The 22,323-nt window shown below is 37.6% G+C and overlaps 1 protein-coding gene across 7 annotated transcripts in view; it reads right to left on the reverse strand.

The window, feature by feature from the left end:
- TMEM209 (transmembrane protein 209) overlaps positions 1-22,323 on the reverse strand; it is a 42,532-nt gene that overhangs the window by 16,952 nt on the left and 3,257 nt on the right. For 4 of the 7 annotated variants that reach the window (XM_045388361.3, XM_005550761.5, XM_045388360.3 and 1 more), the window contains exons 5-9: positions 21,899-22,140; positions 12,606-12,807; positions 4,689-4,864; positions 3,674-3,745; positions 1,143-1,239 (exon numbers count right to left, since the gene is read on the reverse strand). In XM_045388361.3, coding sequence (XP_045244296.1) covers positions 1,143-1,239; positions 3,674-3,745; positions 4,689-4,864; positions 12,606-12,807; positions 21,899-22,140 — 789 coding nt within the window. Of the gene's footprint in view, positions 1-1,142; positions 1,240-3,673; positions 3,746-4,688; positions 4,865-11,893; positions 12,031-12,605; positions 12,808-21,898; positions 22,141-22,323 lie in introns of those variants that run through there. The other 3 variants (XR_012432849.1, XM_074035983.1, XM_074035984.1) reach the window with 3 other exon arrangements.

Genomic DNA, 22,323 nt, shown 5'->3' on the forward strand with positions numbered 1-22,323 from the left:
TGAGACCATTTCACACCTACTACAGGATGACGATAAAACATATGACAAGTGTTGCAAGGAAGTGGAGAAAGCAGAACCCCATACACGCTGGTGGGAATATAAAATGGTGCAGCTAGCTGCTTTAGAAGAGTCTGGCAGTGCCTCAAAAAGTTAAGCAGTTATCCTACAGCTCAGCAATTCCATCCCTAGGTATATACCCAAGAGAAATGAAAACATAGGTCCATATAAACACTTGTATGTGACTGTTCACAGCAGCATTATTCATAATAGCCAAAAAGTGCAAACCACCTAAATGTCAATCAACTGATGAATAAGCAAAATGTAGTAGATCTATTTTGAGTATTATTCAGCAATAAAGAAAATGATGTAGCTGGGCCGGGTGGCTCACGCCTGTAATCCCAGCACTTTGGAAGGCTGAGGTGGGCAGATCACGAGGTCAGGAGATCGAGACCATCCTGGTTAACACAGTCAAGCCCCGTCTCTACTAAAAATACAAAAAAATTAGCCGGGCATGGTGGCACACACCTGTAGTCCCAGTTACTCGGAAGGCTGAGGCAGGAGAATAGCACAAACCCAGGAGGCGGAGCTTGCAGTGAGCTGAGATTGCACCACTGCACTCCAGCCTGGGTGACAGAGCAAAGCTCTGTCTCAAAAAAAAAAAAAAAAAAAGATGTAATGATATATTTTACAACATGGACAAACCTTGAAAGCACTACGCTCAGTGAAAGAAGTCACAGTCATGTTCATATTCTGTGATTCCATTCATACGAAATATCCACAACAGGCCTATCTATAGAGACAGAATATAGACTGGCACTTGCAAAGGGCTGGGAGGAATGTATAGAATGGGGGGTGAATGGTAAAAGGTGGAGGGTTTCTTTTTCAGGTGATGAAATGTTTTAAAAGTGACTATGGTGATGGTTGCATAACCCAAGACTTCGGACTGTACATTTTAAATGGGTAAATTATATGGTAGCTAAATTACATCCTGATAAAGCTGTCACATTAAAAAAAACAAACTAGATTACAGACATTTGGGGTTTTTCACCTCAAGGTAACAAAATAAGTCGTCCATTACAAGAAGTTTTCCACTTGGTAGATTTACTAACAGAAATCCAACACTGGGCTCCGTTTCCACATACCTCCTATCTGTAGCTCTGGACAACCCATTCGTCTCATCTGTGTGCTGACAGACTCAATCTCTTGAACAAGTGGCACTAATATTGTCTCATTGATCCACTAGGAAGAAATAAGGTACAGATTTTGGATACATAATTCCAAAGTAGCTCTCAAACAATTACTTTCTTTTTTATAAGCAACTCTAAGAATTTTTTTTTACTATCTTATAGTTGAATATTAAAAGAATCATAAAGTATAGTGAAAGAGAATGAAAGTAATAGCTACCAGAAATCAAGAGATGGTTAAAAAAATATGCCACTGGAGTGTAAATTAACTAAATTACATTCCTTTTTATTTTTATTTTTTTGAGACGGAGTTTCGCTCTTGTTGCCCAGGCTGGAGCGCAATGGCGAGATCTCAGCTCACTGCAACCTCAGCCTCCCAGGTTCAAGGGATTCTCCTGCCTCAGCCTCCTGAGCAGTTGGGATTACAGGAACCTGCCATCACGTCCAGTTAATTTTTTGTATTTTTAGTAGAGACGGGGTTTCACCATGTTGGCCAGGCTGGTCTTGGACTCCTGACCTCAGATGATCCGCCTGCCTTGGCCTCCCAAAGTGTTGAGATTACAGGCATGAGCTACTGCGCCCAGCAACTAAATTACATTCTTAAATAACATGTTTTTTCCATGAAAAAAAAAAAAAAAAAAACTTAGCTATATGTTAAATTTTTCTTAAAATTTTCTGATTATTATATTTAGCTAAAAGGATAATCTTCAGTTTACATCTGTAGGATAGTTATTCACACATTTATTAATGTAGTGTTTATATTGGTTTGCAATCAGTAAGACAGTTTTTCAAACTAACATAACTGCTTAACTCTCAGCAGGCTCACCCAATTCCCTAGCCACGTGGAAAAACAGAGACTTATTACATTTGAAACTGGCTTGTGAATATTTGAATATTACAATATTACTTTAGGACTGGGACTTTCAAATGCCTCTTCCATGGCTAATATAAACTAACGCTGGGATGTGAAGATTGTCTAAGGATACATCCCATCTGATTTGTGTGTTGTTATTTTGTGTGTGTGTTTGTAGCAACTTCAATTACCACTTCTGTTTCCATGCTTTTGTTTATCCATAAAATAATGAAAAAATGTTTCCGATGAAATACGATATAAACAACTGAAATAAAAACCTTCTGGGAATTAAAAAGATTTTTTGTAATCCATGTAAGGAAGCAAATTTCGATCCACTGGCAAGACCTGAACTGAATTCACATGAAGCTATTTACAGGCTTTATCCCACTGAGTGTGATTATTCCTATGTTTTTCTGCATAAGTATTAATGTGGTTGATTACTGGGTGTTAACTAGACTCTGGTGTTATAATATATACGGTACAGGTATAAATGTATTGCTTTAAAAAAAAATCCAAAAACTCTACATTTCCTAGCACATGGTAGCCTAGGGACTTCAGATGAGGAAATGTATTTGCATTTCTTCTAAGTAGCTAATACTCCGTCTGACTAAGAATTTTTTAAACATGTCAGCATTTTTAGACTAGCCTATAACAGAAACTACAACAAACTCCAGTTCCAGGAGATGATTTCACTCATTTATTCTTCCAACATTTACTACATGCATCTTAATTTGCCAGCCACTCTTTGGCGGTAATGAAATCATCTAACGTATCCCAGAGAGAGGTCTAGGCCCACCCTTATAAATTCTAATTGAGTAGGTCTAGGATTGGGTTCAGGAATTATCTGTAAAATGCCATCCGGGTTTCTGGTTCAAGAAAGTAGAACCAGTTTTTGCCCCTCTATTTTGATACCCTATTTAAATAACAGTAAAAGGATAAAAAACGAGCACAAGTAATTTCAAAATAGTTCTAGAAGATGCAGAGTGGATGGATGAGTGTTGAAGGATGAAACAGCAGAAGTAGCAGCCCCTTCGGAAGCTAAGTGGAGCTCCATATAATAGAAGGGGAAGTCCATATGCCTAATAGAATCCAGGACATACAGGTACTAGAGAAGGTGGGAGGAAGACATGGAGTTGGAAATAGGGAACTAACTCACTCTGTATGTGCAAAAGCTGGCCCAAGATTAGAAGGTTCTTCTCTAGAAAAACAGAAATCACAATCTACTTTGAAATAGCTTCAAGCATACATTGTCTTATCTAACTCTTTAAGTTTTCTGAGGGCAAGGGCCTCATTTTTGTTTCCCCTCACAATTCTAGGTACGTAAAAGGCTCCAATAGAAAAGCTCTTTGGAAAATAAAATTGAGAACTGGAAACAGGAGGATCTTAATAACTAAACATATTATTTCTTTATCTTCTCAAAACATATCAATTCACTAAATATGGAGGAAGAAAAAAATCTCATGAAAATAAATACCATACAGTAACAGCCATGTTTATCCTTACATATGTACCATTTATACTGTACCTTTATAACTGTAATATTCTAATTTATAATGAACTCTAAATGATATTCCAATAACATGCTTTGCATATTAAGAGGCACTAATATTGTCCAAAAAGTAATGTCAGAACTTACATTTCTAAATTTAGCTGTCCATGAATCCATATGATCAAGAAGTTGTCTATTCATAGCCACTCTTGCCCAAACCTATAACAATTCATGTTTAAAATGAACAATCAGTGAGGAAAAATCTTGCTAGAAATCATCATTCTTTCTCCCATCCTAAAAATATTTAATGAACTTAGAAAAAAAAATTTCCCAAACATCAATATTCATCTAATTAATATTCAGTAATTTTCTTATTACTCACTTATAAATGCTGTTCACACACAGATTTATCTTTAAAAGTTCCTTACATTGGTATGCGTAAAGAATATTTTTTTTCTTGCTTTTTTTTTTTTTTTTTTTTGAGATGGAGTCTCCATCTGTTGCCCAGGCTGGAGTTCAGTGACGCAATCTTGGCTCACTGCAACCTCTGCCTCCCAGGTTCAAGTGATCCTCCTGCCTAAGCCTACTCAATAGCTGGGACTACAGGTGCATGCCACCATGCTGGGCTAATCTTTGAATTTTCAGTAGAGACAGGGTTTTACCATGTTGGCCAGACGGTCTCTATCTCCTGACCTAGTGATCCACCCGCCTTGCACTCCCAAAGTGCTGGGATTACAGGCGTGAGCCACCACACCCAGCCCATTTTTCTTGCTTTTAAGAACAAAATAAAAATTCCATATTTGGTATTAAAGTGATGAAATTACTGACAAATGTTCTAATCCAAATATATTTTAAGAGCAAGACTTCTGTATGTGTTAAGTACAATTATATACCTGAGAGCCTTTTTATAATCAATGTAAAAATATGTTTCAGACAGGGCACTAAGGTGAACTGTGTGTCATAGAGTAAAATGTATGATATAATTTAGTTTTTAGTTTTAGGTACACAAAGTAAGACAGGAGCTTTCCCACTGCTTAATGTGTGCCAGATTTATATTTCTGTCCAACAGAATGGAATATTACAGAAAATATGTTCCAGAAGTAGAACACTTTCTAGCAATGCATAAATCATAAATATTAAGTCACTTTTATTTTCCACTTACCTCTTCTGCAGCTTGTTTAGAGCTGAGATCGGCTTCATCTTTGTTAGCACATGGGGCCTGAGACCTACAGGCAAGCTGATACTGAAACTTCTTTAAAGTTTGTGCATAATCCCCCATAGAACGACTGTAGTTCCAGAAAGTAGGACTGCTGGAAGGAGAGGTAGAATCTGGGCTCCCTAGAATTGATTGTGAAGATAAACAGTATCAGTGTGTTGTAGCAATTCTGACATCTAGAGTTAACACTTGTATCTAGGCAACGCCAATCCAGGAATCAGAAGACCAACCCTCAAGGAGATTCTCTTCTCCCTAACATAATTTTCTCTTTAGAGAACACAGTCGGCTTGTGATTAAAAATCTGAAACAGTATTTTCTAAGCCGTATCATTTTAAGAGTTATAAGAACAATAAGCAGTCAAAAGGAATCTGTCTAGTTTTGTTGAAAAATTAAGCTCATTTCACTAAGACTTTTAAATCATTTAGTAAGAAACAGACAAATTTCTTTAGGAAATAAATAGGCTAAGCAAGTTCTTTGAAGTTTGTAGAAGCTCCTTCTGAATGGGATAACTATAGCCTCCTACTAAAAGATTACTCTCCTGGTAACAGGCTAAACTTATTTGTCCCTGTACTTCACTGTTTTATTTAACAGCCTGTGGTAATTCCTGAGTTGTATTAAAAGACTATCTGATGGTTATCCTTCTAAACTTATAAATTTACTTTTAAGAAATGTAAAAAAAAGTTATATTTAGGAATGTACTCCTACAGAGGCCTCTGAACCAGGATACTCATCACACTTCAGGGTTATAGTTTTTGTCTGTTTTCCCAAATAGAATTGAGTTCCTTGAAAGCAGGGAGCATTTTCTTTTTCCTAGCATCTAGCAGAGCGCCTAAATAAATAAGCAAGTTTTTGACAATTATATGGTATTTATAAAGGGCTTATATTTTCAGAGTTTAACTGATATAAAAAATATCAATTGGTACTTTATACCCTCAAACAAAACTCATAAATAGAAACAAGTTTTTTTTTTTTTTTAATCTTAGCAGAATTCTGAAAGGAATGACTGGAAAATAACAAAACTCATTTTCCTTATGTTTACAGGCACAAAGAATTAGAAATCATCAAAGGGGATATGCAGCAATATTTCATTTCATCAAAATTTTGAAGGTTAGCTAGTAGGAGCGTTGGTGAATGTCGTATGTTTCATCCTGGCATAAAAAGCTACATATAGTAAAGAAACATCACACTTTGTATGAAATAATGGCAAAACTGACTTTAGGAATGAATTAATGTTAAGAAAAGCAGTTGCCAACCAACACAAATGATTTAATAAATAGAGAACAGAAATGGAAAGAAACATGGTCATAACAGAGCATAAAGTTATCCTATTTTGATTAATCACTGCGATTATTAACTTTAAGAAACATAAGTTTTCTATGAAAAAACTTGTATTTGAGAAAAATTTCATTGAAGATTGGCTTTAGACAATGAATAGAAATAGTAAGTTCTAGTACCTCTGGGCATTAGTCAAAGCAAAGAAAAAATGTACATAGCAAGTAATGACAAAACAGGCCTTTCCATGATGCATACCACCACCACCACAATAGCACACAATCTACAGCTGGAGAACCTCAAAAAACTAAGAGTCAAAGCACATGGAGATTTGGAAATCTGGCAACACAGCAAACCAGACAACCTAAAACATCTCCCACCATAAATATCTAAAAATATTTATTAAATAAAATACGTTCTTTAGGCAGGTGCGCGGTGGCTTACGCCTGTAATCCCAGCACTTTGGGAGGCCAAGGTGGGCAGATCACTTGAGGTCAGGAGTTCGAGACAAGCCTGGCCAACATGGTGAAACCCCGTCTCTACTACAAATACAAAAATTAGCCAGGTGTGGTGGCGCACGACTGTAATCCCAGCTACTTAGGAGGCTAAGGCAGAATTGCTTGAACCCAGGAAGCAGGGGTTTCAGTGAGCCGAGATCACCCCATTGCACACCAGCCTGAGCAACAGAGCTAGACTCCATCTCAAAAACAAAAAAAACCTCAATCTCAAAAACAAAAACAAAATTATTAAAATGAATAATGGAGCTTGCAAAAAAGTAAGGCTATGAATAGCCAATGGTTAAAAATGAAAAGAGAATTAAAAATCAAAATAGCCTGTAAGAGGATGCTGTGGCTGCTCTAAAGAATTTTGTAGGCCTTGAGAAATCTATTAGCTTGGAATTCATTGCCCAAGTGGGAAATGGAGATAAGGATTTGGGCCCATAAGAGGTAGAGAGCTGGGCTGACACCTTTCTCCTACCCCTAGTCCCTGCTGCTGGTAGAGGACCAGGAATCTCAAAGGGCCACATTCTGAGTAGATAAGAAAAAAATCTGTTCAATGGGACCAGGAGATAATGAAAGCTTGTCTGTCATAGGTTGTTGGGAGATTTAAAAAAAAAAAAAAAAGAAAAGAAAAAGCACCCCGAGATTTAAAAATCATAGATACATCTTCACATGGGTTTAGAGTGCCCATTTATATTACCTGTGAGGTCCAGGAATCTCCAAGCTTAGAAATTACTTAAGTTAGCTCAAAGTCAATAATACTCCTAAAGCACCTGACAGAGGCAAATACAAGACAGCTAGGAAGAGACAAAGCTTCCATCCAGCCAAGATAAACTTATCAGAAACAAACAGAAATTACATCAAATACAAGGAAACAAGCCTCCAGGCATAAGAACTAACAAGACAAAAATGGTGAGTATTTAACCTCCAAGAACTTTAGATAATTGAACTATTGGACAAATAACTTTAAAAAAGTGTGTTTAAGCAACTGAGACAGAAAAAGGAACTGAAAACATAAGAATAAAAAATATTCTACAAAAACCTGGCATATTTGAAAACAACCAAATAAAACTATAAAATGAAAACAAATGGCTGAAATTAAAAAACTCAATGAATTAGTTAAATAACAGTTTAGACATTACTAAAGAAAGAGCTGATGAGTCCACAATGACTAAACCAAAAAAGTTGGGGTGGGGGTAAAACAGAACGCTCTTCTTTAGAGAAGAATGCCCAACTATGAAATGTAGAAATAAATAATTAGAAAATCTCCACTTTAGCCAGGCGTGGTGGCTCACACCTGTAATCCCAGCACTTTGGGAGGCCAAGACGGGAGGATCACGAGGTTGAGAGATCGAGACGGATCCTGGTTAACACGGTGAAACCCCATCTCTACTAAAAATTCTTTTTTTTTTTTTTTTTGAGACGGAGTCTCACTCTGTCGCCCAGGCTGGAGTGCAATGGCGCGATCTCGGCTCACTGCACGCTCTGCCTCCCGGGTTCCCGCCATTCTCCTGCCTCTGCCTCCCGAGTAGCTGGGACTACAGGCGCCCGCCACCGCGCCCGGCTGATTTTTTGTATTTTTAGTAGAGACGGGGTTTCACCGTGGTCTCGATCTCTACTAAAAATTCAAAAAATTACCCAGGCGTGGTGGCGGGCGCTACTTGGGAGGCTGAGGCAGGAGAATGGTGTGAACCTGGGAGGCAGAGCTTGCAGTGAGCCGAGATCGCGCCACTGCACTCCAGCCTGGGAGACACAGCGAGACTCTGTCTCAAAAAAAAAAAAAAAAAAAAAGAAAGAAAGAAAATCTCCACTTTATAATCACCACTTTATCAAGGGCAAGGATCATCAATACATGCTAAAATCACTGGGTAAAACGCTGTTACAGAAACAGGACATAAAGGGAAAATCATGAAGAAATCCAGTTGCTATCACCTTAAACAAGTGATCCAATTTTATTACACATCACCGACAAAGAGACAAGGCAGCATCACGCATCTCCTGATGTCATACACTGAAAAGGACATGCCACCACCTATGTTGTATTCTTGCCAGAAAATAATATTTAAACGGAATCTAATAGTAACAAAATGATGAAACAAATCTGAATTTTCAAAACAATAGCCTGGTGTCTTCAAAATGTAAATGTCATAAAAGAAAAAAAGAAAACAAAACAAAAACCCCCACAAAACCCAAACTATCCAAATGGTTTAGATTTAAGGGGACAACAGAAGCACAAGTAAATGCAGTATGTGATACCTGATTGGATCCTGCATCAGTAAAAAAAAAAAAAAAAAGCACTATAAGGGTCAGTATTAGGTCAACTGGGGAAATGTGAATATGAACACTTGTAGTATTTTAAGCATGACAATCATATTGTAGTTATTTGGTTTGTTCCTTTGAGACGGAGTCTCGCTCTGTCACCCAAGCTGGAGTGCAGTGGTAAGATCTTGGTTCACTGCAACCTCTGCCTCTCGGGTTCAAGCGATTCTCCTGCCCCAGCCCCCAGAGTGGCTGGGATTACAGGCTCGCGTCACCAAGCCCGGCTAATTTTTTAGTAGAGGCGGGGTTTCATCATGTTGGTCAGGCTGGTCTGATCATGAGGCTCCTGACCTTGTGGTCCACCTGCTTCGGGCTCCCAAAGTGCTGGGATTACAAGTGTGAGTCACTGTGCCCAGCTCATATTGTAGTTAGAAAGCAAAATGTCTTGTTCTTAGGAGATGCATGTGAAATACTCAGGAATGAAGTGGCAGGATGCCTGCAACTTCCTTTCAAATGATTCAGCAAGAAAGTGTGCATGAGAGAGAGAATATGAGGGCTGGTTTTTTACTGCTGGAGAAAGTTACAAATATGAAAAGTGGGGAGGACAGAATAAACTGTATAGCTGGACTGGAATTAGAAATAACATTATAAACTCATGGTTTTTTAAAAACAGACAGAATAATACATATAGATGTGTGTGTGTACATATATTGGTGTATGTGTCTATACAAATATTTCCTAGAGGACCTGGAGTAATGATACCTCAATAACAACAGTGTGCCCAGTGCCCAGATATTAATTTCTAAGTATCGTTCTCCATTAAAAGGAATCAGGGCTCTTAGAGAAACAGACTGACTCTGGAGCTAGCCAGGGACAACACAAAATGAGCCTGACATTTTGTGGTACTAGAAAGGTGGTAGGTGTGGAGGGATTAGCTCAAAGAATGATGGTATCATGTCAAAAGAACAGAGAAGTCAGCTTACAGAGCATCCCACTAGCCCAATCTGGGACAATCTAATCATCAACATAAGTGATATGATTAGGGAGAAGAAACCTTTATCTTATAGAATACCAAGAAATAAATGTAAGAGGTGGCTACACAATAATGTAAATGTACTTACCACCACTTAATTAAACACTTAAAATTGCTAATATTGGGCCAGGCACGGTGGCTCATGGCTGTAATTCCCAGTACTTTGGAGGCTGAGGCAGGCAGATCACCTGAGGTCAGGAGATGGAGACCATCCTGGCCAACATGGTGAAATCCCGTCTCTACTAAAAATAGAAAAATTAGCCAGGCATGGTGGCAGACGCCTGTAATCCCAGCTACTTGGGAAGCTGAGGCAGGAGAATCGCTTGAACCTGGGAGGCAGAGGTTGCAGTAAGCTGAGATCTACCACTGCACTCCAGCCTGGGCGACAGAGCAAGACTCCATCTCAAAAAAAAAAAAAAAAAAGGTTAATATTGTAAATTTTATGTATACTGTATTAGTTAAAAAAAAAAAAGAAAAATGTTAAAGGAATAAATAAACATAGGAGAAATGATGAAACTGGAAAGCCCCATGACAACCAACATAGTAATAATTTTGAAAATAATCTTAAAAGGATGTTAGAACTAGTAAGTCAAAGTTTGATGGGGTCAGGTACAGTGGCTTACGCCTGTAATCCCAGCATTTTTGGAGGCCAAAGTGCGTGGGTTGTGTGAGCTCAGGAGTTTGAGACCAGCCTGGGCAACATGGCAAAACCCTGTCTCTACTAAAAACACAAAAATTCGCATGGCATGGTGGCATGCATCTGTAGTCCCAGCTACTCAGGAGGATGAGGTGGGAGAGGCACCTGAGCCCTGAATTCAAGGCTGCAGTGAGCCCAGATTGTACCACTGCAATACAGTGAGACCTATTCTCAAAAAAAAAAAAAAAAAAAGGCTGGGCGCGGTGGCTCAAGCCTGTAATCTCAGCACTTTGGGAGGCCGAGACGGGCGGATCACGAGGTCAGGAGATCGAGACCATCCCGGCCTACACGGTGAAACCCCGTCTCTACTAAAAAATACAAAAAAAAAACTAGCCGGGCGAGGTGGCAGGCGCCTGTAGTCCCAGCTACTCGGGAGGCTGAGGCAGGAGAATGGCGTAAACCCAGGAGGCGGAGCTTGCAGTGAGCTGAGATCCGGTCACTGCACTCCAGCCTGGGCGACAGAGCGAGACTCCATCTCAAAAAAAAAAAAAAAAGTTTGATGGGGACCAAATATTTATGTAGTTTTAGATAAGTAGCTTCCCTCAAAATACTTATTAATCATTTATTAATTTGCACAAAATACTTAATTTTCGAAAACCTATGGGCACAGAAGGGCTAACAGAATAGGGATAGAGATAGATATACCAGACAGATACTAACCAAAAAGAAATTAATATAGATGTGTCAATGTCAGACAAAATAGACTTTAAGGCAAAAAGCCTAAGAGATAAAGATAAAAGGCATAATTCACCAGAATGATATTCACAATTCTGAATTTACATGCATTTAACATAATCTCATATGTATATTTAGCAAATCTGACAGAATTGTGAGAAAACACTTAATGGTAGACAATCAATGGGAGCTTCTGGCATACTTTCTGACAACCAATAGATCAGGCAGATAAAAATTAGTAAGATAAAGAATTTAAGAATACCATCAAGAAGTGTGACAGTGAACAAATATAGAGGCCCAAATTTAGAGACTCTGCATTCTGTTCAACATACCAAAGCCATTTACAGAAAAGTGATCACATGGTAGACCTAAAAGCAAGTCTCAAACGAATAAACACAAAACTGATAGGTACAGATCAGATTCTCTAACCACAGTAAAATTAACTTAGGAGGAAAAAAAGGTAACCAAGCCTTTTCAGGCTTGAAAATTAAAAGCAACACCAATAACACTTCCGAACAATAATAATATTACTTCTAAATAGCTCCTACTGGGTCAAAGAATAAAAGTGAAGTCAGAAAATATCTAGGTATTACAAAGATGTGCCAAGGATACATAGGTTCTTTGTATTATACTCTGTATTAAAGTTTCAGTAGACCCAAAATATTTCAAATTCTTTTTAACAAGCATGTATCAAAAATAAGAAGATAATACTGACTGGTTTCTGTAACATCTGTGGCACTTTCAGGCAAAATGAAATTAAAAATCACTGGTGAGACTTCAAGCGACACAAAGAGCCATGGTCCAATAACCGGCTTCCTTAGTAGTGCCTAATATGCTTTCCATGAAAGTTCCTGACAGGGAAAAATCATTACTCAGTTCAATAACCTAATTTGGTTTCAAATAATTGACTCTGTAATAATCAAATCCACCCCAAACAGATTAAGATCTGCTAATACTCTTTCCCAAGGTAAACTATAGGCTTTCAGGAAATACTAAAACGCAAGTTTTAAAATGTTCTGAAAAACAGCAGCGCTTCTCAAGTGAATACATGCTCTCTCTTTCAGCCTGCTCTGCCACACCAACCTTCCAAAGGACTACCTGAAAAGAGACAGCTATAATTTGAGTAAGTTTACTATGCACTGCTTCAAAACATTATTTTGTAGCCTCAACTTTAAATAGAAATTGTAACTTACATTATACAAAAAAGCTTTCAATCTTATTGTAGGTTCAAGATTTCTTAGTTTAGCTATATTTCACTTCTTAAATTGTGAACTTAATTCTAACTGCATAAAATTATGTTACATATAAAGTAAAAAAAGTGCTAACAAAGTATGTTAGTATGGATATTAAAATAATGAAAATAATAGGTTAAGGATTAAGTGACACCCAAAATAGGTATAGTAGATATACAGAAAATATATATGTACCCAGCTTAACCCTATGCTGTTTCTCTTCTTCACTTCTAAGAAAAGTATCCAAAGTCCGTAGGTCGGTCATGTAGTCTTCTTTGTCAGTAGGTGAGTTGTAGACGGTAGGTGAAGAACGGTAGCGAGATCTCAATCCACTGCTTTCTACTGGTCCAACAGTGGTAGGGTATGAAGAAGGAGGAGAGGGGCTAAAGCTCGTCAACTATACAAAATAAAAGATCTTTACGTTATTTTTCTTTAATTGAAATTCATTTTGTTTTGGTTTTTGACTTAAGTAAAACATCTGGTAGAATGGCAAAAATCCACAACACTGACAACATCAAATGCTGATGAGGTTGTGGAACAACAGAATCTCTCATTCTTTGCTGGTGGGAATGCAAAATGATACAGCCACTTTGAAACCCAGTTTGGCGGTTTCTTACAAAAGTAAATATTCTCTTACCATACGATCCAGTAATTGTGCTCCTTAGTATTACCCAAGGAGTTGAAAACTTACATCCACACACAAACCTGTACGTTTATGGCAGCTTTATAATAGCCAAAACTTGGAAGCAACCAAGATGCCCTTCAGTAGGTGAATGAGTAAATAAACTGGCAAAATTAGGTAATGGAGTATTACTCAGCACTAAAAAAAAGTGAGCTGGGCACGGTGGCTCACACCTGTAATCCCAGCACTTTGGGAGGCTGAGGGGGGAGGATCATCTGAGGTCGGGAGTTTGAGACCAGCCTGACCAACATGGAGAAACCCTGTCTCTACTGAAAATACAAAATCATCCGGGCGTGGTGGCTCACGCCTGTAATCCCAGTTACTTGGGAGGCTGAAGCAAGAGAATCGCTTGAACCTGGGAGGTGGAAGTTGTAGCGAGCTGAGATCGTGCCATTGCACTCCAGCCTGGACAACAAAAGCAAAACTCCATCTCAAAGAAGAAGAAAAAAAAAAAAAAAAAGAAGTGAGCTATCCAGCTACGAAAAGACATACAGGAATCTTAAAATGCATATTGTTAAGTGAAAGAAGCCAATCCGAAAAGCTACACAGGTATGAGTCTAAGTACATGACACTCTAGAAAAGGCAAAACTGGCCGGGCGTGGTGGCTCAAGCCTGTAATCCCAGCACTTTGGGAGGCCGAGACGGGTGGATCACGAGGTCAGGAGATCGAGACCATCCTGGCTAACACAGTGAAACCCCGTCTCTACTAAAAAATACAAAAAAACTAGCCGGGCGAGGTGGCGGGCGCCTGTAGTCCCAGCTACTCAGGAGGCTGAGGCAGGAGAATGGCCTGAACCCGGGAGGCGGAGCTTGCAGTGAGCTGAGATCCGGCCACTGCACTCCAGCAAGGGGGACAGAGTGAGACTCCGTCTCAAAAAAAAAAAAAAAAAAAAAAAAAAAGAAAAGGCAAAACTATGGCAGCAATAAAAAAATAAAAAAAAACAGTGGTTAACAGGAATTTGGAGGAAAAGAAGAATGAATAAGTGGTAAAGATTTTTTATTCTGTATGATACTATAATTGTGAACACATCATTACACATTTGTCCAAACCCATAGAACGTACAACACCAAGAGTGAACCCTAATGTAACCTATGCACTTAGGGTGATAATGACATATCAATGCAGGTTCATCAGCTGTAAGAAAGATACCACTGTGAGGGGTATACTAATCATCGGGGAGGCTATGCGTGTTAGGACAGGGGATTACACGAGATCTCTTGACTTTGCTGTGAACCCAAAACTGCTCTAAAAAATAAAGTCCATCAAAAAAAAAAAAAAAAAAAAAAGTAACTCAAGGAGCCTAGGAGTTAGAGGTTACAGTGAGCCATCACCGTGCCGCTGCATTCCAGCCTGGGTGATAGAGCAAGACCCTGTCTCTTAAAAAAAGAACTAACACATGCATATTTTTAAAAATAGAAAGTATAAATAAAATAACATCTGTAACTTTGCCACCCAGAGATAATATAAGCCTTTTTCATATTTTATGTATTTTTAAATCTCTAAAATATACACAGCTTTGTCAATGTTATGATGAAGATAGCTGCACATAAATCTTTGAATTTCTGATGGCTTCCCTTAACAGATTCCTAAAACTGAAATTATTTGGTGAAAGCATATTAACAGTTACTTGATATACAAGAATTTTAAAAACTGGACATTTAATTTGCATTTCCCTATATTTATGATGTTAAACACTTAAAAAATACAATTACTAGTCACTTGGATTACTTATTTAAATGTTTACTCAAGTGCATTTACAATTTTTTTCTATTGGGGTCTTATGATCACTTTATATTAGCTTGCAACAAGTTAAAGATTAATCAGTCTTATAATTGTTTAATGCTGTTTGAAAATAAAAATGTTAATCCTCTTCCACACAGATTTCTTTTATTTTTGAAATTAACATATTACATCCTTATATACACTATATCTGGGCTATTATTGCATTAATTGGCCTATTTTTGCCTAGAGGCCATAATATTTCACTTATTAAGTTTTAACGTCTATGGGGAAGTATCCTGTTACTCAAAATTTTCTTGGCTCATTTGTTTTTCTTTATTAACTTTAAAATCAATGAGTAACTTGCATAAATCTATTTTTAAAAAATGGTAGACTGGGACTAATTAGAATTGCATACACCTTATACATTAGCATGTAGGGAGAAAATCTTTATAACAATATCTTTTTATCCAAGAACATTTTCTCTCTCTTCATCTAGCATCTCTAATATTTCTTGGCAATATTTTGGCCCCACTTCTAAAGCTCAATCTTGGGATCTTATGTTTTTTAATCAATTATGAAAGGAATTTGGAAACCCCTATAGATCTAACTAAATAATGCTGGCATATATATAACTGTAAGCTATTGATTTTCGATATTTACCGTGTATCCAGCCACTTAACCAAAGTTTTTAATATGAAAATGGATGTTTTTAGGAAACAGCTTTTCAAACTTTAGGTTTTAAATGAACTCCTGAATATAATGTATTAATAGATTTCCTGCATTGCTAGGATAAACTTTACCTGGTTATCAATTATTCCTTAAAGGTTATTTTGAAAAGAAGAAAAAAAAGTTGTTAATTTCTGTGAATTCAAACCATTATTTAGTTTACTACTTTCACATTGTCCTATTTATTTTTAAGTTTTTTTGGTTTGTTTTTTACAGATCCCAGGGGGAACTATTTTGTGCTTTAAGTTTTATTACATTCTATAAAGTAAAATAGGCAGTGGTATTCTTATCTTTTCTGTATTTGGTAATAATTCGTATTGAATACCAAGTATTTAGGCAATCATTATATATGTCAGGCAATGTGCTAATTATGCTTAATACATATATTGTCTTATTTTATCTTTTCAATAACAGGTACACGGCCGGGCGCGGTGGCTCACGCCTGTAATCCCAGCACTTTGGGAGGCCGAGACGGGCGGATCACGAGGTCAGGAGATCGAGACCATCCTGGCTAACACGGTGAAACCCCGTCTCTACTAAAAAATACAAAAAACTAGCCGGGCGAGGTGGCGGGCGCCTATAGTCCCAGCTACTCGGGAGGCTGAGGCAGGAGAATGGCGTGAACCCGGGAGGCGGAGCTTGCAGTGAGCTGAGATCCGGCCACCGCACTCCAGCCTGGGTGACAGAGCGAGACTCCGTCTCAAAAAAAAAAAAAAAAAAAAAAAAAAAAAGAATCAATAACAGGTACACATGATTACTATATTCGCCTTATGAGTTTACATAACTTGCTGAAGATCATATCAGGATTTCAATCCTGTTTTCTAACTCAAGTTGATGCTAACATGTTGTTTTACTGGATCAGAATTAGCTGTTCATAGGCCAGCAAAATATTAATAACTTTTAGAAGATGGGTAAAAGATACACAGGAGTTCACTATATTAAAACTGGTCACTTCACTTTTGTGAGTTTGAGATTTTCCATAATAAAAAGTCTATAAAGTAACTGTTTCTTCAAAGTTTAAAAGAACTCAATAATAAAACTTAAGGGCCCTACAGTCTTCTGGGGATTTATGTGATGTATTGTTTTTAAATTTTCTCTCATTTTGGTTTTCTACTTCTTAGCCAATTTTCTGGCTTTTTTTTTTTTTTTCCCAAGAAAAGTAATGTATTTCATTAACTTTTCTAAGTTATTAGTTTGGCTCAACAGACACTGATGTAGCATCTATATTCCATATACTGGGCTAAGGAAACAAAGATGAATAAAAACACATAATCCTGTGCTCAAGAGGGTTACAGTCTAGAGGGAAAAAAGTGAACATTATTATAGACTGAATGTCTGTGTCTTCCCCAAATTCGTATGTTAGAGCCCTACCCCCCAATGTGGCTGTTTTTGAAGTAAGGGGGTCATCAGCCTAAGTGAGGTCATTGGAGTGGGGCCTTGTTCTGACAGGCTCAGTGTCCTTACACGAAGAGATACCAGAAAAGGCATGGGAGGGCAAAGTGGCTGTCCGTAAACCACAAAGAGCCCTCACCAGGAGCCAAACTGGCAGGGACCTTGATCTCAGGCTTCTAGCATTCAGAACTATGAGAAAATAATTTCTGTCAGGCCACAAAGCCTGTGGCATTTTTTAATGGCAGCCCAAACAGACTAATACAAGCAACTATTTTAAAATACTATGCTTTGTTTGATATATCATTATGCAAATATTCTAAGGTGGGAATGTAAGTAGCTACAAACCATGGTATGGGGCCAGGTGTGGTGGCTCATGCCTGTAATCCCAGCACTTTGGGAGGCTGAGGCAGGAAGACTGCTTGAGTCGAGACGTTTGAGACCAACCCAGGCAATATAGCAAGACCCCATCTCTACCAAAACAAAACAAACATAGAGTGTTTCCTCAAAAAATTAAAAATAGATATACAAACTCTACTTCTTAATATATACCCCAAAGAACTGAAAGCAGGGACTCAAACAGATAAGCTGTACAGCCTTGTACACTGCAGCATTCACTCTTCACAAAAGCCAAAAGGTAGAAGCCATCAACATATGAGTGGATAAACAAAATGTGGTGTATACATACAATAGAGTATTATTCAGCCTTAAAAAGGAATGGAATTATAACACATGCTACAACATGGATGAACCCTGAGGACATTATGCTAGTGAATAAGCCAGTTAAAGGACAAATACTGTATGATTCCACTTAAATGATGTACTTAGAGTATCAAATTCAGAGAGACAGAATAGTGGTTGCCAGAGACTTAGGGGGTGGAAAAAGAGAGTTAACTGTTTTCAATGGGCACACTGTTTCAGGGGGGAGATGAAAAGTTCTAGAGACGATGATGGTGACAGTTGCACAATTTGAATGCATTTAACGCTACTGAACTATGCACTTAAAAATGGTACGTTTTATCACCATTAAACAAACAAAGGATGATGTTAAGAGTGTTTTCAGCAGACAGAATAACTTAAAAGATGAGTAACAACACAGAGACATGAAACGTTATGGTAATAGCTATTCTCTGCTCTTACCATAAAATGTAAAAATATTCATTTTGGTTTAAACTTCTCTGTATCCTTTTCTAAATCTTCCATTTCAATTTCTCCTTAAGTCTATGTCTTATTTGCCCTGCTGATTTGACAGATTTGTCTATTTTATGGGATTTCCCATGCACACAGAAAAAAGCTCTTAGATAATAATTCATTAACATTTGCTTTTATCATTTTAAAAATAGCTTTATTGAGATATAAATTCACATACCGCACAATTCACTCATGTAAAGTGCACAACTCAATGTGTTTTAGTATATTCACAGGATTATACAGCCATCACAATCAATTTCAGAACATTCTTTTCCTTCCTCCCACTAAAAAAGAACTAATCAGATATCAATCTCCTTTTCTCCTTCCTTTCCACCCCAACTTTAGATAACCACTAATCTTCCTGTCTTTATAGATTTGCCCACTCTGAACATTTCATATAACTATAATCATACAATATGTGGTCTTTTGTGACTGGCTTCTTTCATTAGCATAGTGTTTTCAGGAATCATCCACGTTGTACCATATATCTATCATTTTTTCTGTATCCTCCTTGTTATAATTTTATAATTTTGACCTGAATTCTTAGTACATCTATTTTTATTTTTTAAAACAAAAATGGGCATGGCGAGGTGGCTCATGCCTGTAATCCCAGCACTTTGGGAGGCCGAAGTGGGTGGATCACTCGAGGTCAAGAGTTGGAGATCAGCCTGGCCAACACGGTGAAACCCCATCTCTACTGAAAATAAAAAAATTAGCTGGGCATGCTGGCGGGTGCCTGTAATCACAGCTACTCAGGAGGCTAAGGCAGGAGAACCGCTTGAATCCAGAGGTGGAGGCTGCAGTGAGCTGAGGTCGCACCACTGCACTCCAGCCTGGGCGATAAGAGTGAAACTCTGTCTCAAAAAAACCCCCCCAAAAAACAAAAATAAAAACATTTAAGGTTAAGAATTTACCACTGCATATAGCTTTTACTATATCCATAAATTCTGATACTGAAGCATTCTTGTTTTCCTAATTTTAATTTAACCTAATAATTTGGTGAGTATTTTAAAATATGTTAGTGGTATTTTTCAAACCTTTATTTTTAATTTCTAGTTTTCTTTTTGTTTTGGTCAGAAAATACAACATGTTCAATTCCATGACCATCTCAAATAGAATGGCACAATATTCAATAGTGTTCTTATGGAGGTTCTTATTAAATTTTATTGCTCCCATCTTTTGTGTCCTTATTTGTTGCCTACTTTATCAGACATTGATAATGCTAAAGTCTTCCAATACAATTGTGTGTATTGATTTCATTTTTCTAAAGGTTTTTGCTTTACATTTTATGATGCTGTATTATTCAATATACAGGGATTGTAACTATTTCATCTTATGTATTATTTCTTCCATCAACTTAAAATGACCTTTTGTCTCATAATTCTTACTCCTCTGAAGTTATACATTGTTAATACTACCACCTTATTTTTATGTTTTCCTGATATGCCTTTGTCACCTTTACTTTCTTTCTTTTTTTTTTTTTTTTTGAGACAGAGTCTCGCTCTGTCGCCCAGGTTGGAGTGCAATGGCACGATCTCGGCTCACTGCAAGCTCTGCTTCCAGGGTTCACGCCATTCTCCTGCCTCAGCCGCCCAAGTAGCTCGGACTACGAGCGACCACCACCATGCCTGGCTAAGTTTTTGTATTTTGTTTAGTAGAGACGGGGTTTCACCGTGTTAGTCAGGATGGTCTCGATCTCCTGACCTTGTGATCTGCCCGCCTCAGCCTCCCAAACTGCTGGGATTACAGGCATGAGCCACCGCGCCCAGCCGTCACCTTTACTTTCTTTTGATATTTTCCTGATACATCTTTTAAGATTTAAAAAAAGAAAGATTACTAAGGTTAAAAAAAACTCATTTCATTATTTTTCCCCTCAAATTTGTAAATATAAAGATATACAAGGCAAAAGAAATGACTGGAAAAGAGTAGGTACAAAGGGAGAGTTAATGTAAGAAAAAAATTATTTCTTTAAAAATAAAAATTATACTTGATATTTTGGTGTTGTCACTTCTTTTGTACAAACAGAACATAAGCTTGATTTATCTGTTTTTGAAGCAAAAATGCAATAGTATTTGACATTTTTTGTTCTAACAGTCCACAATGAAACTGCTACACACAACACTAAAAACACAGCAAGTGAACAGAATCACCCAGAAGACTCTAATATGCAAAATCACATGTAATACAAAGGAGGCTCCAAGTCAATTAAAGGTAAAAATAATTTATGATATTGGGACAACTAGTTATCAATTTTAGCATAAAATAAAAATGAGTAAAATTATCATCTTATACTATAGTGGGGGGGAAATCAATTCTGAAAGTGAGAAAATTTCTAAACTTAAAAACAGAGCAAACCACAAGGAAATAAACAGATAAGACTATTAAACATTTAAAGTTTCTGTATATACATATATTTTATACTCTATAATTAAATAGCAACCCAAGAAAAAATACCAGATTATACAGACCCAAAAGACAAGTGAGTAAAGAACGAGAACTTCCTGATTTAGCTATGTGGCTTTGAAAGAAATCTTTGTTAAAAGTTACAATAGATTATTGTCATGTTTCTTTTCTTTTCTTTTTTTTGAGACGGAGTCTTGCTCTGTTGCCCAGGCTGGAGTGCAGTGGCCCAGTCTTGGCTCACTGCAAGCTCCGCCTCCTGGGTTCAGGCCATTCTCCTGCCTCAGCCTCCCGAGTAGCTGGGACTACAGGTGCCCGCCACCTCGCCTGGCTAGTTTTTTGTATTTTTTTAGTAGAGACGGGGTTTCACTGTGTTAGCCAGGATGTTCTCGATCTCCTGACCTTGTGATCCGCCCGTCTCGGCCTCCCAAAGTGCTGGGATTACAGGCTTGAGCCACCGCGCCCGGCCGTGAAAAATTATTTTTAAAAGTCGCATTTACCTATGAGTTATGAATTTTCACTACATATATACTTTTTCATAAAAATTTAACTTGTACAAAATTTTCAAAATTCTATTACCTGCCAAAATTAATTTTAATATCAGATAACCAGTAGTATGGAATTTCGTTACAAATAAATACGTAAATGGATAAGGGCAGACAGTGTGTCGGTTTCATCTCCAGAGACTCCTCTTTTAACTAGCAGCTATAGAGATGTCAGTCCAACACAGTAGCAACAGCATCTGAAATGACTACTCTTCTTTCAATGCCCCTCTTATATTAATAGTTTTATGCTTCAGGAAGGAGTCATAATTTCAATTTGTCAATCCAGTTTCTATTAATCCTAAAAATTGGAACAAAATTTCACATTACTGTGGGAGTGGGAATGAAGGTTCCCACTATTCCATGGAAAGTGTCCATACTCAAGATTAATTTGTACTCATTGGGAAAAAAAAAAACCAACTATGTGACAATCCCAGTTTCTAGCTTAGAAGACACTCCAACATGATAAAACACACTAAAACTCTAAAAGGATATACAAAGGCCTCACATGAAGAAGGAAAGAGGGAAAACATGAGTAAAAGCAACCAAAGTAAAAAATCATGGTTTCAACTTGTTTCAAAGACTTCTGAAAGATCGTAGATGGTGAACCTAAGTTTGTTATCTCTGCAAATGCTCATTTTTTCTGTTTAAGACGTTGTGTTTGAGATACTGTGTTTTTTTTAAAACCAGATATTCTTGGTTTTTAAATGGGTGTTCTGGGCAAGTCAAGTCTCAGTTTGCTCATTGATAAAATAAGTTTTGACTCATTAGGTGATTTTTAGTATACCTCCCAATTCTAAAATAATGTGACTAGACAAGAGAAGAGAGTCATTACCTTATTATAACCACTGACAGGTGAGTAGGTCACTCCAGGGCTGTAAGAACCACTGCCACCTGAGGACAGACCTTGCAGCTGAGGACTGTAACCAGTCATACAGCTGGTGGTGAACTTGGGACTGGTACTGGGTGAACGAGATGGGCTATAACTCAACACACTCTGACCCTGAATTGAAGGGGAAGGTGGAGCGGGAGGGATTTGGGTTGCTGCCAGATCATGTGGAGGAGTAGTCTGTACAACTAGAATGAAAAAAAAAAGCAACATATGTGTATGTACATACAAATAAAATTATATGAAAATATATTTAAGCAACTAAGTCTTTTTCTTCAGGGAAAAAAGTTAACAGAGTTACTTGGTTGTTAAATCACAGAATGTATTATTACCAAAGGACACAAATTAGGTGTTTATCATTTCCAGAGTGC

This window comes from Macaca fascicularis, chromosome 3 (genome assembly GCF_037993035.2).
Source record: "Macaca fascicularis isolate 582-1 chromosome 3, T2T-MFA8v1.1".
Classification (NCBI taxonomy): Eukaryota; Metazoa; Chordata; class Mammalia; order Primates; family Cercopithecidae; genus Macaca; species Macaca fascicularis.